Source organism: Oncorhynchus mykiss, chromosome 30, assembly GCF_013265735.2.
Source record: "Oncorhynchus mykiss isolate Arlee chromosome 30, USDA_OmykA_1.1, whole genome shotgun sequence".
NCBI classification, from domain to species: Eukaryota; Metazoa; Chordata; class Actinopteri; order Salmoniformes; family Salmonidae; genus Oncorhynchus; species Oncorhynchus mykiss.
In genome coordinates this window covers 41,456,426-41,473,371 of record NC_050570.1, presented here as the reverse complement: position 1 = coordinate 41,473,371, position 16,946 = coordinate 41,456,426, and the positions used below count along the sequence as shown (strand labels likewise).

The 16,946-nt window shown below is 40.9% G+C and overlaps 1 protein-coding gene across 1 annotated transcript; it reads right to left on the bottom strand.

The window, feature by feature from the left end:
* Positions 1 to 5,851: 5,851 nt before the first annotated feature.
* LOC110521832 (prostaglandin G/H synthase 2-like) lies at positions 5,852 to 14,491 on the bottom strand. The gene is given in 10 exon segments (NM_001124667.2): positions 5,852 to 6,794; positions 7,654 to 7,801; positions 8,084 to 8,370; positions 10,332 to 10,578; positions 10,687 to 10,770; positions 12,798 to 12,979; positions 13,349 to 13,492; positions 13,706 to 13,849; positions 13,951 to 14,067; positions 14,425 to 14,491. Coding segments are annotated over 10 exon segments (1,830 nt in total). The 5' UTR covers positions 14,489 to 14,491; the 3' UTR covers positions 5,852 to 6,381.
* Between the last annotated feature and the right edge of the window lie 2,455 nt (positions 14,492 to 16,946).

Genomic DNA, 16,946 nt, shown 5'->3' with positions numbered 1-16,946 from the left:
AAATGAATCATATCCCTTTAAATGGAGCAAAGGGAGGCTATGGAACATGGAGATTTCAAAATAGAAGCCCTATCCTGATTTGATTTTCCTCAGGGTTTCACCTACAATATCAGTTCTGTTATACTCACAGACAATATTTTGACAGTTTTCGAAACTTTAGAGTGTTTTCTATCCAATACTAATAATAATATGCATATATTAGCAACTGAGACTGAGGAGCTGGCCGTTTACTATGGGCACCTTTTCATCCAAGCTACTCAATACTGCCCCTGCAGCCATATGAAGTTAAGGACAACAAAGTCAAGGTATTGGAGTGGCCATCACAAAGCCATGACCTCAATACTATAGACAATTTGTGGGCAGAACTAAAAAAGCGTGTGCGAGCAAAGATGCCTACAAACCTGACTCAGTAGCACCAGCTCTGTCAGGAGGAATGGGCCGAAATTCACCCAACTTATTGGGGGAAGCTTGTGGAAGGCTTCCCGAAAAGTTTGACCCAAGTGAAACAATTTAAAGGCAATACTACCAAAAACGAATTGAGTGTATGTAAACTTCTAACCCACTGGGAATGTGATGAAAGAAATACAAGCTGAAATAAATAATTCTATCTACTATTATTCTGACATTTCAAATTCTTAAAATAAAGTGGTGATACTAACTGACCTAAGACAGGGATTTCTACTAGGATTACATGTCAGGAATTGTGAAAAACTGAGTTTAAATGTATTTGGCTTAGGTGTATGTAAACTTCTGACTTCAACTGTATGTACAGCGTCATGTGATATAGAGTCTTTATTGATGTGTTATGAATGACTGAAGGTAACTCACTTCAATACTCAACTAAGTATCATAGGAAATTACATAAAAGTTTCAATAAATAGGTTATTAACGTTCTTCTGATTTGTAAAGATTATTTCATGATCCACAGGTTACTGTAGTGTGTGAGAGGTTTTTAAATGGTTTGATGGGCCTGCAAAGTTTGCGTTTGGGTTTGTGTGTGTGTCAGAGTAATCCAACCTAAGACTACCGCACCAGGTACTCCTCTTCTGTTCTCATGCTGGAGACCAGGGCTTGACTTCAACCTGTTACAATGGTGCCAACATTTTGTGGCTGATCTTTCAGCAGGGGAGTGGGTGAATGTGTCAAAGACCTGACTGGGCCCAGCACCACAAGGTATGGACATTTTTTGTTGTGTGCGTGTTTGTGTACTGAGGAACATGTAACTTGGTTCCAGAAGAAATACACTTACAATTTCTTTAGGTTGGGGGCTTTCATCAAGATAATTGTTTATTTGTCTAATGTTGTCCACAAGATATTGCACACGTAGAATATGTAAGCCTAGGATGTCAATCATTCAAGTTGGCCTTAGTGGGAGAGACCATATAATTCTATTGGAGTGACCGTACTGATTAAATTATTTGTCATCGTCACTATTTAACACAGTCAAAAACCGTCATAATTATTGCTAAACCCTGCCCATTTCCACAATGTATATCTTCTTAAAATTTGATTTTAAACCTAACACTAACTCATGCATTGGTCCACCAGACCTTCCGCCCATTAGGGCGGAAGTGTCTGGGAATGAGATTAGGTGTAATGTGACTAACATGACATCACTTTAGAGTGTATGCCATCCTTCAGCCCAACATGTCACCCTTTATAAAGCTGTTTATATCATATTCAACACAATGGGTTATGTCACATTTGACATTGGTGATTAAATCACACAGTTATGCCACATTTATAGCATAACCCTTTAAAAAGCATGACATAAGGTTACAGATGCTTTGTAACATGTATGTAGTGCTTATGAAGGCATTATGAAGGCTTTATGAAGCCTTTATAAGTTGAACGTCATTCAAAGCGAGAGCCAGATAATTGTATGCATGGTCTACAGAGATGATGTAATCACTCAAAAATCATGTTAAACACTATTCTTGCACATGGAGTGAATCCATTCAACTTAGTATGTGACTTGTTAATTGAGCAAAGTTTAACTCCTGAACTTATTTAGGCTTGCCTTATACCTCTAGTGACTCCCCATCCCGCATGAGGGAGCGTAATCATCGACTGACACTAATTAGCATAACCCAACGGACATAAATATTCCTAGAAAATATTCCTATTCATGAAAATTACAAGTGAAATATATAGAGACACAGTTTAGCCTTTTGTTAATCACCCTGTCATCTCAAATTTTCAAATATGCTTTACAGCCAAAGCTAGACAAGCATTTGTGTAAGTTTATCAATAGCCTAGCATAGCATTTTGTCCAGCTAGTAGCAGGTAACTTGGTCACGGAAATCAAAAAAGCAATCAAATTAAATAGTTTACCTTTGATGAGCTTCGGATGTTTTCACTCACGAGACTCCCAGTTAGATAGCCAATGTTCCTTTTTTCCCAAAATATTATTTTTGTAGGCGAAATAGCTCCGTTTGTTCTTCACGTTTGGCTGAGAAATCGACCGGAAATTGCAGTCACGAAAACGCCGAAAAATAATAATATCGACAGAAACATGGCAAACGTTGTTTATAATCAATCCTCAAGGTGTTTTTCAAATATCTATTCGATAATATATCCACTGGGACAATTAGTTTTTCAGTAGGACCAATTGGAATAATGGCTACGCGAGAATCTCTCTGGGAGCAACAGGTGATCACTTGCGCAATGTAGCCGCTTATGGGTATTCTTCAATATAAATGCGTAAAACTACATCACAATGCTGTAGACCCCTTGGGGAATACGGAGAAAGAGTAATCTGGTTGATAGTCCATTCACTGCTCAATAGGGACATATTGGAACGCAGCGCTTTCAAAACATGAGACACTACCGGATTGGATTTTTCTCAGGCTTTCGCCTGCAACATCAGTTCTGTTATACTCACAGACAATATTTTTACAGTTTTGGAAACTTTAGAGTGTTTTCTATCCTAAGCTGTCAATTATATGCATATTCTAGCATCTTGTCCTGACAAAATATCCCATTTACTACAGACACGTTATTTTTCCAAAAATGAAAATACTGCCCCCTAGTCACAAAAGGATAACAAAGGTGTTGAATACTTATTGACTCAAGAAATTTCAGCTTTTTATTCATTATTCATTTGTAAAAATGTATTCCATAATTCCACTTTGACATTATAAGGTATTATGTGTAAACCAGTGTCAATTTTTTGATTTGATACATTTTGAATTCAGACTGTAACACAACAAAATATGAAAAAAGTAAAGGGCTGTGAATATTTTCTGAAGGCATTGTAGATGTCCTGGAGGGTGGGAGCTCAGTCCCAGTGATGTACAGGGCCGTCTTCTCCACCTGGAGGGCCTTGCAGTCAGCAATTCCCGGACCAAGCTCTCGATGGTACAGCGGTAGCATCTGGCGAGGACCCAGGGTGGCATACCACATTTCTTCAGCCGTTGCACCCTCTTAACTGGTGTGGTGGTGTTATTGGTCCATGTAACGTTCTCGGTTATGTGGACACAGGGGGATTTACAACTGCTGACTCTCTCTGCTGCAGTCCCATTGATGTGAATCGAGGAATTTTCCCTCCTCTGCTTCCTGAAGTCAACAATCAACTCCTTTGTTTTGCTGACGTTGAGGGAGACGTTGTTGTCCTTGCACCACCATTTCAGTTCACTTGCCTCCTCCATTTTGACTGACTCGTCGTTGTTGGTTATCAGGCCTACAACCTTGGTGTTGTCAGCAGACTTGATGATGGAGTTGGGGTCGTGCTAAGCCATGCAGTTGTGGGTGAACAGGGAGTACAGCAGAGGGCTGAGGACACATCCCTGGGTGGCCCCTGTGTTAAGAGTCAGTGTGGAAGAGGGGTTGTTGCCAATCCTCACAGCCTGTAGTTTACCCGTCAAGAAATCCAGGATCCAGTTGCAGAGGGTGGTGTGCAGACCCAGGGCACTGAGCTTGGTTTTGAGCTTGGAGGTAACAATAGGGTTGAATGCTGAACTGCAGTCAATAAAGTTTTTTCTCACATAGATGTTCCTCTTGTCCAGATGTGTTACTGCAGTGTGAATAGCTATGGAAATGGCATCTTCCGTGGGTCTGTTGGTGGATAGGCAAATTGGAGTGGGTCCAGCATGCCTGGCCTTGATGTGGGCCATGACCAGACTCTTGGCACACTTCATGATGACTGAGGTGAGTGCGACAGAGCGATAGTCATTTGGGCATGTCACCTTGTTTTTCTTAGGCACTTGTCTTATCTTATTAAAGTATGTGTGTGTGTGTGTGTGTGTGTGTGTGTGTGTGTGTGTGTGTGTGTGTGTGTGTGTGTGTGTGTGTGTGTGTGTGTGTGTGTGTGTGTGTGTGTGTGTGTGTGTGTGTGTGTGTGTGTGTGTGTGTGTGTGTGTGTGTGTGTGTGTGTGTGTGTGTGTGTGTGTGTGTGTGTGTGTGTGTGTGTGTGTGTGTGTGTGTTCATCCCAATCTAAGTTTGTAGGTCCTACAGCAGATATGTGTCCCGTTTCATGGAAAACAGGCGTATATCGTGGGTCACAAGAGTCATTTTTTATCTAAATGCGTTTTTTTGGGCAGAAAGGCCTTCTGAAACAGGTGAACTTTCATGAGCCTTAATAACAAACTTGTATGCCATCAGTAAATATAAATAAAATTGTTAAATTACGAGCCTAGTTGGTTTAGCCACAGAAAAGGTCAGCAACCTTCCCACTAGCCATGATTGGCTGAGATAATGAGTTCAGATTGGTCTGCCATATATCACGCTTATGTCTATTTGAGCTGGTTAGTATGTGTAGGTAATTCTGTCTAACGCTGCTTTAAAAAATATATATATTGCTTTATAGAACTGCATAAGTGTTGCTCTCCACTTTCTGGAGGACCGAGTTTTGAAATCAGTGGAATTAGAGTATGATAGCTAAGGAGATGGAGAAAATGCCTGTCTCCGGATTCCATTTTCAAACCAAGGGCATCCATGACAGGGAGAAGTGTCCAACCATTATGTATACGTGTAAAATAGTCTAGCTAGCCACATTTTCAGATGTTACTTGTTTCTAATTTTGACAAAGTTGTTTTCATTTCAAGTTCAAGTGTACTGTTAGCTAGCTAGCAAGCGTGCGATGGCTGGCTCACTAGACAACATTACGTGTATATTATTATTAATTTCTCAGAGCCATTTGCTAGGCTAGTTATAACCTAATGTTAGCTAGTTAACATGGAACCTGGTTGGTTAGGTACCTGCAGGTTTATGCAGGGTAGTAACGTAATGAGTTGGGGTTCATTGTTTAGCTAGCTAGCTACATGCCTTAACAAAAGACTCCACTATGCAAGTGTCCTTTAGAATAGAATGTCACTGCGACAACTGTTAGCCAGTTAGATTGGGTGCTTGACTGCTGTTGTTAGGACAGAATACTTTGATCAACCCTTAAAGAGATTGGTGGAGCTAAAGCTTAAGAGAGTGAACGATGCTGAATGGGTGTAGATAAGAGCTCTCCAGCAGGTACCAAAGCAGTCAAGGCCATTTTCTCGAAAGTGAGGTTATAAGTTTATCAACTTTGATAGCAGAATTACTTTCCCAATGTTCCTCAAATGCAGTGCATGATATACCATTTAGTCTCTGCTTTTATTCAATGTAAAAAAACAAATTTTGCTACATAAGACCGAGTCAAGGCGGTCGGTCACATATGGAGGACAGAAAAGGGGAGAGAGGGAGGTTTGGCAGCACTGAGACAAGAACCTCTTTAACTACATGTTTTATCTTTGCACAAAGTACCCACTTAAACAAAAAGACATGAATGAGGATATCACAGTGATGGAATAAGCGGACTGAATAGCAACCTCTGCTGCAGTGTCATTTAGCAAATGTGAAAAGATAATGGAGTCATGTATTTCATTATAGACAGTGTTTTATTAGAACAATAAGGAGTCAGCTCAAGATTAAAAATACACAAAGAAAATACTTTAAGGGTTAGAGTATCAAAGTACAATGGACTTTACATACCTAACTAGCTTTTCCCTTGCACAATAAGTGGAGAACCAGCTCTAAGTTAGGTGGAATGTAACATTGTAACATGCAGTTAAGACGGAATGTTAGAGTCATGTTGTCAACTAAACGTGTTGAATTCAAGTATCAGTTGTTAAACAAAGTAAAATGACAAACATAAACAATATTGCTAGTGCTATTTCTGATGTCAATAAAATAACAGAATACATTAAATTAGCTCTTAGAATAAATATAACCCAAACGTAAGGATTGGTTTTCTTTAAACTTACAAAAGTCATGTCAAAACAATGAGACATTACAAAAAAATGTTCTCAACAACATTTCTCAATAACGCTTCCAGAATACAATAAATTAAATAAATATTAACATAAATAAATACATTAAATGCTTATACATTTAAATGCTGAATTGTCTTATCAGAGCTCAGTGGTTCTTTCTCTTAGAAGTACTGTGGGGTTGCGATCGTTACTTCCCGAATGTGCCGTACTGGAATTATTGACATTGGATCCATTGTCTTTTACGTCGGGCACATGAAAGGATGCCAAAGGGCAGGGGCCCTTGATGTTGCTGCACACCAGCCTCTGTAGGGACGCTGTGTTGATGATGTTAAAGCCGATGCTCCCACCGAAGGTGCTGGGCTTCCAGTACTCTGGCGAACAAATGGGGTTTCCCATCAGGCCTTTCAGGGAGTAGGGGGCACCCATCTCCACCATGGTCTCCCCAAAGATGGCATTGGTTCTTGGCTTCTCCACCAGCAGGCCTGGGTAGAGCTCCACAGCATCCACATGCCCATACATCTCCTCCAGCTCTGCAGCCATCTCCTTATCCCCTGAGAAACAGAGAGAGAGAGAGAGAGAGGGAAATCTTACATTACTCAGTCTGGCTTCTGGGAGAAAGGGTTATGTTAGGTACTCTACTCAACCTGGCTTATCTCAGTCTGACTAAGCTGACGTGGACATTATGATGACGACACACTGATGTAATGTATCTACATCTGACCTCGTGTCTTGTTTTGTCTACAGAACAAGTGTTAGTGAAAACGATACAATTTGAGAGCTGTTTCATAAGCATTTAGAGATTGAGTTTGCATACTTGATGCAATACAATACACATAGTACACATAGTACTTCAAACTCATTCAACATCTTTCTCTCTCACTCTTACTCCCTCTGTGTGAAAAAGCGCAAGAGACACTCTCTCACACACACACACTTTGTTTATTCTCACACTGTCATTAAAGAAAAGCTTCTTCTTTCTGAGAGGAATGCAGCAGGCCTTGTGTGAGGCAGTGCAGTTTGTCGACCTCCCAGACGCCCCTCTGCCTGTTTACACCCGGCTCTCTGACATCACTAACTGCTTACACTATCTTTAACTAAAGTACACATCTGTTTGCCTTTGCTCCCTTAAAAGGAGCTCAGTATTGCTCCAATATAACTTACAGCAGCAGGCTCAAATCTGCCCAGGCTAATTTTATTACTATTTTAATGACCTTCCATCCATTCCCTTTACAGGCCTTAATTGAAAGCAGTATACCACAGGATGTCACACCTTCTACTGTTAATTCTACTCTAAAAAGTGAATTACACTAAATGATCACTGCATTACAATCTTATCACTATATACTCAATCCCAATGCTTAGGATGATAAGGGTTTATGTAATAGCTGTGATGCTAATGGTGGTTCTCACCTGTGAGGTCTTCGAAGGAGATGTATGGCTTCATGGAGAAGCGTTTCCTGTAGGCATTAAGGGACTGGTAGCGCATCTGTCTGCTGTTCTCTATGGACTTCAGAGCCACCATTAGCACTGCAGGGGGGACATTACGACCTCCAGCAACCTAAGGAGGAACGAGGTACAAGATGTAAGTCGACCAGCCTTCAATAACGAGTTTCTCTTTATTTTCAATGACTGACATTCCCTCAGGGTAAGCACTAAAGTAAAATATCAAGTCTGCTTAAAACTCACATAATAACATGCAACAATACCATTATCATTCACCCACATTTCAACCTTGGTTCACCAGGCCCCATTTACATTCCTAATTCTGAACCACACCTTAAGCAGCCACCCAGAGCCCACAGTGTACAACCTAAATCCCACACAGAAAGTGCCTCTTTACCCGTCCAGCAATCTGCTTGGTGAAGGACTCCACCAGGTTGGTGATTCCATGTGTGGTGACCACAGAGGTGTTGAAGACAAACTGTGGGTAGGAGTAGACCTGCTCCTGGATGTGGAAGGAGTCGGGCATCAGTGGGTGCCAGTGGTACAGGGTGTTGAACTCTGATGCGATGCGGTTCTGATACTGGAAACGCTCTTTGAAGAGAAGCTCTGGGTCGAACTTCAGCTTGAAGTGGTAGCCGCTCAGGTGCTGCACGTAGTCCTCGATCACAATTTTGATGGTCTCACCTACAGCAAGGAGCAAGGAGAGGGGCAATTAGTTATCACCTTTGTTGTTTCTTTATATATGCATGCTTCTACTCTTTACTTCAGGTTGTCCCACTGGAACAAAATTCCTTTTACAAGAGATTAAAAATCTCCATAAAGTCAATTTTGACATAATATCACAGAGTGATATCAACTCTCAAGTGTTGTTTTGGCGCCATTAAACTGCTGTCATGTTAGGCTTATTTACACAGTGACCGATCTACAACTTTTGTTAACTGACATTAACACATTTTACATTTACATTTTAGTCATTTAGCAGAGCTCTTATCCAGAGCGACTTACAGGAGCAATTAGGGTTAAGTGCCTTGCTCACTCAATCTCAATCACACTCCAATGCTGTTCATTGACTACAGCTCAGCGTTCAACACCATAGTACCCACGAACATCACTAAGCTAAGAACTTTGGGGCTAAACACCTCCTTCTGCAACTGGATCCTGGACTTCCTGATGGGCCGCCCCCAGGTGGTAAGAGTAGGCAACAACACATCTGCCACGCTGATCCTTAACACTGGGGCCCATCAGGGGTGTGTACTTAGTCCCCTCCTGTATTCCCTGTTCACCCACGACTGCGTGGCCAAACACAACTCCAACGTCATCATTAAGTTTGCTGACGACACAACAATGGTAGGCCTGATCACCGACAAAGATGAGACGGCCTATAGGGAGGTCAGAGAACTGGCAGTGTGGTGCCAGGACAACAACCTCTCACTCAATGTGAGCAAGACTAAGGAGCTGATCGTGGACTACAGGAAAAGGCGAGCCATACAGGCCCCCATTAACATTGATGGGGCTGTAGTGGAGTGGGTCGAGAGATTCAAGTTCCTTGGTGTCCACATCATTGTCCAAACATACCGAGACAGCCGTGAAGAGGACACGACAAAACCTTTTCACCCTCAGGAGACTGAAAAGATTTGGCATGGGTCCTCAGATCCTCAAAAGGTTCTACAGCTGCACCATCGAGAGCATCCTGACCGGTTGCATCACTGCCTGGTATGGCAACTGCTCAGCATCTGACCGTAAGGCGCTACAGAGGGTAGTGCGAACGGTCCAGCACATCACTGGGGCCAAGCTTCCAGCCATCCAGGACCTATATAATAGGCTGTGTCAGAGGAAAGCCCATAAAATTGTCAGAGACTCCAGTCACCCAAGTTATAGACTGTTTTCTCTGTTACCGCACTGTTTTCTCTGGTACCGGAGCGCCATGTCTAGGACCAAAACAGCTTCTACCCCCAAGCCATAAGACTGCTGAACAATTCATAAAATCGACAATAATATCAACAATTTACGTTGACACCCCTCCCTTTGGTACACTGCTGCTACTCGCTGTTTGTTTGTTACTTATGCATAGTCACTTCGCCTACATGTACAGATTACCTCAACTAGCCTGTACCCCCACACATTGACTCGGTACCGGTGCCCCCTGTATATAGCCTCGTTATTGTGTTACTTTTTATTTTAGTGTACTTGGTAAATATTTTCTTCTTCTTGAAACTGCACTGTTGGTTAAGGGCTTGTAAAGTAAGCATTTCACGGTAAAGTCTACATTTCTTGTATTTGGCGCAAGTGACAAATAAAGTTTGATTTGATTTATTATCAAGGACTTCATGTAAAAGGAGAATGCCACTTCCTGTGGTCAGACTCATAGAGAGGAAGTGAAAACAATGAGCACTGCTGTAAATATGGGTCCACACTTGGTTCATTAGGTCGAAATACAATAGAATTTTCGGTCTGGATAGAATTTTGTAGAACATTGGGTCTGCATACAATATAATAGCTATTTGCAAATAAATGCAATATTTGATGGGCACAAGCTACAATAGACAATGTAAGATCTGCAGGATCTGACCACATGGCTTCCTTGTGATAATAAGCAGCAAGTCCTATACATCTCTCTTCACATACTGCTCGATTAGACTGCTTACCAATGAGAATGAGGCGAGATGTCTGGAAGAGCCTATCATCATCCCAGTCCGGATGTACCTCCTTCAGGACATCACAGACTCGGTTGTGTTCTCTCAGCCAGATGGTAGCATACATCATAAGACCAGGCACCAGGCCGAATGCCTCATGACCCACAGCGAAGCGGTGAGACTCAGGGACATGGGGAGGGTAGTGCATATCCACCCCTACCTCCTTCACTGTAGGTGGGTACACCTCTCCCTCCAAGACCTATAGAGAGTAAAGGTAAGAGAAGAGACAGTCAGCTGGGAATATGACAAACTGAATCTGTTCAGTGATGTTCAAGGTTATTTATAGTTGACAAGATCTGTCCAGTACCTGAAACTTCAGCTTGCCATCCTTGAAGAGCCGCAGATTGTGTTGCCTCTCAAGGTTATCACCGTAAATGTGACCCAGGTCCACCTGGAAATCAAGCACATACAGACGTAGGATCTTAATTTGAGTAAATTTGCTACAGCAGGAAAATAATCCTGCAGCAACAGGAAAAGTGGATTATTATGTGGATTATAATTAATGGATATTTTTGTAAGGGTTGACACATTTTTAGTAAGGGAAAATAAAGTCTGCGTTTTCAAAATGGAAATTAAACTTCAGAAGCTTTTTTAAACCTCAAATATACTACAAAGTTTACATTTCCTACATTGCAGGAAAGCTCTCCTGCAACCGGGTGATCAATTTAAGATCCTACATACAGTGTATTCTGAAAGTATTCAGACCACTTGACTTTTTCCACATTTTGTTATGTTACAGCCTTCTAAAATTGATTTTTAAATAATTATTCCCTCAATCTACACACAATACCCCATAATGACAAAGCAAAAACGGGTTTTTAGAAATGTTTGCAAATGAATTAAAACATTAAATATCAGTACTCAGTACTTTGGTGAAGCACCTTTGGCAGCAATTATAGCCTTGAGTCTTGTGTGTAACGCTATAAACTTGGCACGCCAGTATTTAGGGAGTTTCTCCCATTCTTCTCTACAGATCCTCTCAAGCTCTGTCAGGTTGGATGGGGAGTGTCGCTGCACAGCTATTTCCAGGTCTCTCCAGAGATGTTCGATTGGGTTCAAGTCCTGGCTTTAGCTGGACCACTCAAGGACATTCAGAGACTTGCTCCGAAGCCACTCCTGCATTGTCTTGACTGTGTGCTTAGGGTCATTGTCCTGTTGGAAGGTGAACCTTCACCCCAGTCTGAGGTCCTGAGCACTCTGGGGCAGGTTTTCAGCAAGGATCTCTCTGTACTTAACTCCGTTCATCTTTCCCCTCTGCTGACTAGTCTCAGAGTCCCTGCTGTTGAAAAACCTCCCGACAGAATGAAGCTGCCACAACCATGCTTCACCATATGGATGGTGCTAGGTTTCCTCCAGGTCAAAGAGTTCCATCTTGCTTTCATCAGACCAGAGAATCTTGTTTCTCATGGTCTGAGTCATTTAGGTGCCTTTTGGCCATCTCCAAACGGGCTGTCATGTGCCTTTTACTGAGGAGTGGCTTCCGTCTGGCCATTTTACCATAAAGGCCTGATTTGTGGAGTGCTGCAGAGATTGTTGTCCTTCTGGAAGGTTCTCCCATCTCCACAGAGGAACTCTGGATTTCTGTCAGAGTGATCATCAGGTTCTTGGTCACTTCCTTGACCAATGCCCTTCTCTCACGATTGCTCAGTTTGGTTGGGTGACCAGCTCTAGGAAGAGTCTTGGTGATTCCAAACTTTTTCAATTTAAGAATGATGGAGGACATTGTGTTCTTGGAGACCTTCAATGCTGCAGAAATGGTACCCTTCCCTCGATCTTTGCCATGACAAAATCCTGACTCGGAGCTCTACGGACAATTCCTTTGACCTCATGGCTTGGTTTTTAATCTGACATTTACTGTCAACTGTTGGACCTTACATTCACAGGTGTGTGCCTTTCCAAATCATGTCCAATCAATTTAAATTTACCACAGGTGGACTCCAAATTGTAGTAACATCTCAAAGATGATCAATGGAAGCAGGACGCACCTGAGCTAAATTTCGAGTCTCATAGAAAGTCTCCTATCTGAATACTTATGTAAATAAGGTATTTCTGTTTTGTTTATATACATTTTCAAACATTTCTAAAAAAATAAATAAAAAAAAACGTTTTTGCTTTGTCATTATGGGGTATTGTGTGTAGATTGATAAGAAAAATAAATAATGTAATCAATTTTATAATAACGCTGTAATGTACCAAAAATCAAGGGGTCTGAATACTTTCCAAATGCCCAGTACGTAGACCTACATACATAAGAGATGTCTTCTTTCAGTTAACTCAATCTCTACGGTGAGACCAGGGTTGCCAAGACCCCACTAGCCCCCCTGTCATTTGATCCCTGGGCAAAACCATGTTGTAATGTTCAGTGCTGGTCTATTATGTGCTGTTATTGTGCTGGTGCTGTCCAGCATTGGTACTCACGCCGTGGCCCTTGGCTTTAGTGAAGGCCGGCCCCATCTTCTGGTCGGATTTGAAGAACTGGTGGGTGAAGTGTTGGGCAAAGAAGGCAAACATCAGACTGGAGCCCTGAGGGTCTGGGATAAACTTCCTCCTGATCAGGAGCTTCTTTGCCAGCATCTCCACATTAGGCAGCTCCTTCTTACCTGGATGGAGGAAAGCAGAGAGATTGGTTTAATTTAGAGGTTTGCTTTTTTAAATGTTGTAGTTTTATAAGATACAGGAGATTGTGCTTGTTTTTATCATTAAATGAAATATATTGCCAATACAATAGAATAACCTGATCCTATATCCACCAAACCAAAAGTGGCATGGGAATGCCACATGGATTTTGGTGTGGCTCAGTGAGTATGACTTTCCTTCACAGTAAACCTCAGGCAAGTAGCCAGCTCTACACTACAGGGACTGTCAGGCATGTGCATGACGTAATGAAGCTATGGAGGTGAGGCATTGTTCAAAAATCTGAGAGAACAGGTTCGGATAGAGAGAGAGAGAGAAAGAGAGAGTTGGATTACCTACGACTCCCATAGGAGTTGGGCAATCCTTGGGCAGAGGAGGGAGCGTGCGTGTGTAGTAGGAGAGATTTGAGTAGGCTTCCCAGCTTTTATAATCATAGTCTGTATTGAAAGTCGGGGGGCTGTCAATCAGATGAGAGCGAGCTGGAGACAGAGAGAGCTCAAGTCATGAACATGAATTCCAAATAAACTGTGATGACTTTGTATGTTATTGTATTAGTAGCCCTACTTATTGAATGGCCTAGTTTTGACTAAGCAAAATCATCATGTCAAAACATCACTAGTTTTGACATGGTCAAATGGCAGGAGAGAAAACCTCATCAAGTCTACTGTATGATGCTATTGAACTCAACTCACATGTCAGAACATATCTCATGATAGCATCCCTGAGGAATGATATGCTGTTGATGATGTTCCAGAGCCCCTTGTAGTGGGTGAGGAGGTAATGCACTGTGTTCGGGGTTGGCTTCAGAGACACTTTAATCCACGTGAATAATTTAGCTGTTAAATCAAGAAAAAAGCATATTAAGAAGGTGTCTAGGGAGAACAAAAATAAAGGATTTTTTTAAAATGTTGATTTGTTTATATAGGATATAACTTACGTTGTGTGCAGTTGTGGCCATAAAATCCCGTGCGTGTGCAATCGCACTCATAGTCGTCGGCGCCCATGGCCGTACAAACGCCACGGTTCTGGCATGGCTGTGAGCAGCAAGGGTTGCCTGCATAAAAACATTTTTGTTTAAGTTAGACAAAGTGTAAAAAATTATGATCACATAAACATGGAATTGTCTGATTGTTTCGATGTACATACAATAGAATAACCTGATCCTAGGCCTACATATCAAATAATTCACATAGATTGGCTATAAACAAATATAGCAAAGGCTATCAATTTATATAGCCCTAAAGAAAACGCTCAAAATGTTCGATAGCTGATAGAAAAGTAATTAGATGAACTAAAATCAAATATAAAAAGAGTGAAACATTTTGTTAACACATTGCAAATACGATGATAGAAAACAAACACATTTAGACAGCACCAACGCTTCATAATTACTCTCCCATCATGTTTTTACCTCCTTCGCAGACAAATATTATGCCTAGAGACAGAAATAAAAGCGCCGATATGCTTCTGTTCATTCCAATGCCTTTTACCAATAGCGCGCCTCTGTTTTTCTTTCCAGTTTAAGGCTGTGAATGAAGCTGTTTGCAGCGAGGACACGTTTTATAGTAGGCCTACTGGGTGTGGGCTTGAGCGTGAGAACCTAAATTATTCGCTCACCAAGTGGTGTCGTCGACCCATCGAAGCGTTATGCTTATCGATAGATTAAAAATGGATTGACCAGTGGAAATATTTGTGATGATGACTTTGATCACAATGAGCCATCTCAATCAAGCGAATATTAATTAAGCTATAGGAAACACACTATTTTAAAAATGTTATTCAGGTTTCAAGAAGATATAGGATAGGCTATAGATATTGCAGTAATGTGACTGCTGAATTTGCTATTAATTCATTTAACAAATCCATATTATGTTGCTAATGTTAATCTTACTTGATAATGACTGAATCTCAATCAATTTAATAGTACTGGTCAACGAATAATGTCCACATTTAACGTGTATTATATTACATTGCCAGACTTTTCAAATCCTATTTGGTATGGTTGCTTGGTGGAAATGTAATTCATAGCTTGTATTATAGGCCACAAATAGGTGATATTTAAATGTTTAAAAAAATCCACCTCAGTTTTTTCAGACCACCAGCCACAAAATCTCGCAAATGTCCAGTTTGAGAATCAACAAACAACCTAGTCTTTGCGCGCCCTCGAGTGGAGACATTTTACACACACCAATCACAGAGCACAATGGGAAATGGATTAAAGCTTACACAAATACTGGTACTTGGAAAGCTATTGTGTATTTAACATAATACACTTTTAATAACATACAAAAATATATGTTATTTGAATTATTGGAATCTAAGAATTTACATCTAGTCTCTTGTGCTGGGCAACTGGTGTAATACAGAGTACTGGTGACTCCTTAGTCCACCCACTCCATTCACAGCAATGCAATTAATTGTAGGCTATATAAAATATATATTGGGCATACTACATGTCTCAGCTAGAGGGGGTGGAAATTATTCAGTAAGATCTCTGCTAACCAAATATGTTTTATTTTTGAGGGGAACTGTGTCGTAAATATCCAGCAGCACTTTGCACTTTCCTTTCCATTGCCACCAATGCTATACACTGTTTATGAAATACATACTGCATTATAGAGAAACAGGTAAAATAGGTAAAAGCGGGGTTGGAAGTACTTAGTAGGGTCTGTAGAATCTATATCTGTCATTTCATGGGGGACTAGGGAATGTGGAGTGTTGTGGGTTTTTATTTTGAAGGTTTCTTCATTACCATACGTAAATAACGTCGTCGTTTGTGCTGCTGGAAGAACCAAGATGGAAGCAGGGCGGCACTTTTGGAAATGGGCGTACCTAACATGTAGCGTACCTACTGCATATGCATAAAGCGTTCCAAAGGAATTGAAATATCTGCTGGTTACTTTTCTCTGGGGTTTATCTGCAATTTATCTCCCCTACTGTGACCAGTGGTGGAAAAAGTACCCAATTGTCATACTTGAGTAAAAGTAAAGATACCTTAATAGAAAATGACTCAAGTAAAAGTGGAAGTCACCCAGTAAAAGTCTAAAAGTATTTGGTTTTAAATATACTTAAGTATCAAAAGTAAATGTAATTGCTAAAATATACTGAGTTATCAAACGTAAAAGTTAAAGTATGAATAATTTCAAATACGGCACCAATTTCTTATTTTTTAAATTTACTGATAGCCAGGGGCATGCTGCAACCCTCAGACATAATTTACAAACTAAGCATGTATTTAGTGAGTGCGCAAGATCAGAGGCAGGGGATGACCAGCGATGTACTCTTGATAATTGTGTGAATTAGACCATTTTCCTGTCCTGATAAGCATTCAAAATGTAACGAGTACTTTTGGGTGTCAGGGAAAATGTATGGAGAAAAAAGTACATTGTTTAGTTTAGTAATGTAGTAAAGTATAAAGTTGTCAATAAAAAATATAAAAAGTAAAGTACAGATACCCCAAAAAACTACTTAAGTAGTACTTTCAAGTATTTTTACTTAAGTACTTTACATCACTGACTCTCATGGGACGCCTTTGAGGTCAGATAGGTAGGCTAGCCTATAGCAATATCTCTAATACAACCCATGAGCCACATTTCAGGTTTCGATTTGTCCCCCCCAAATTTCTGACTTCCTACACTATCAAAGCTAGTAGTTGAATTACACTACAGGGGTGCGTAGTTTTTGAGAGACCGTGTTTACACCTCCTGCTCATAGTACACAATGGAACCATACTTCTGCATATGATTACATATGTTCTAGGATTTATGAGATGATACTGTTTTCAAGGTAAGAGGGAAAATAACAGGCATTCCTCTATGTTGCATGTTTGTTACAATACAAACACCTTAGGCCTATTATGTAGGACATAGCCTATTTAACCATTTTGACATTCTGCCCTTGCGAGATTGCTGTGTGCAGTGGTGTGTCAAGTGT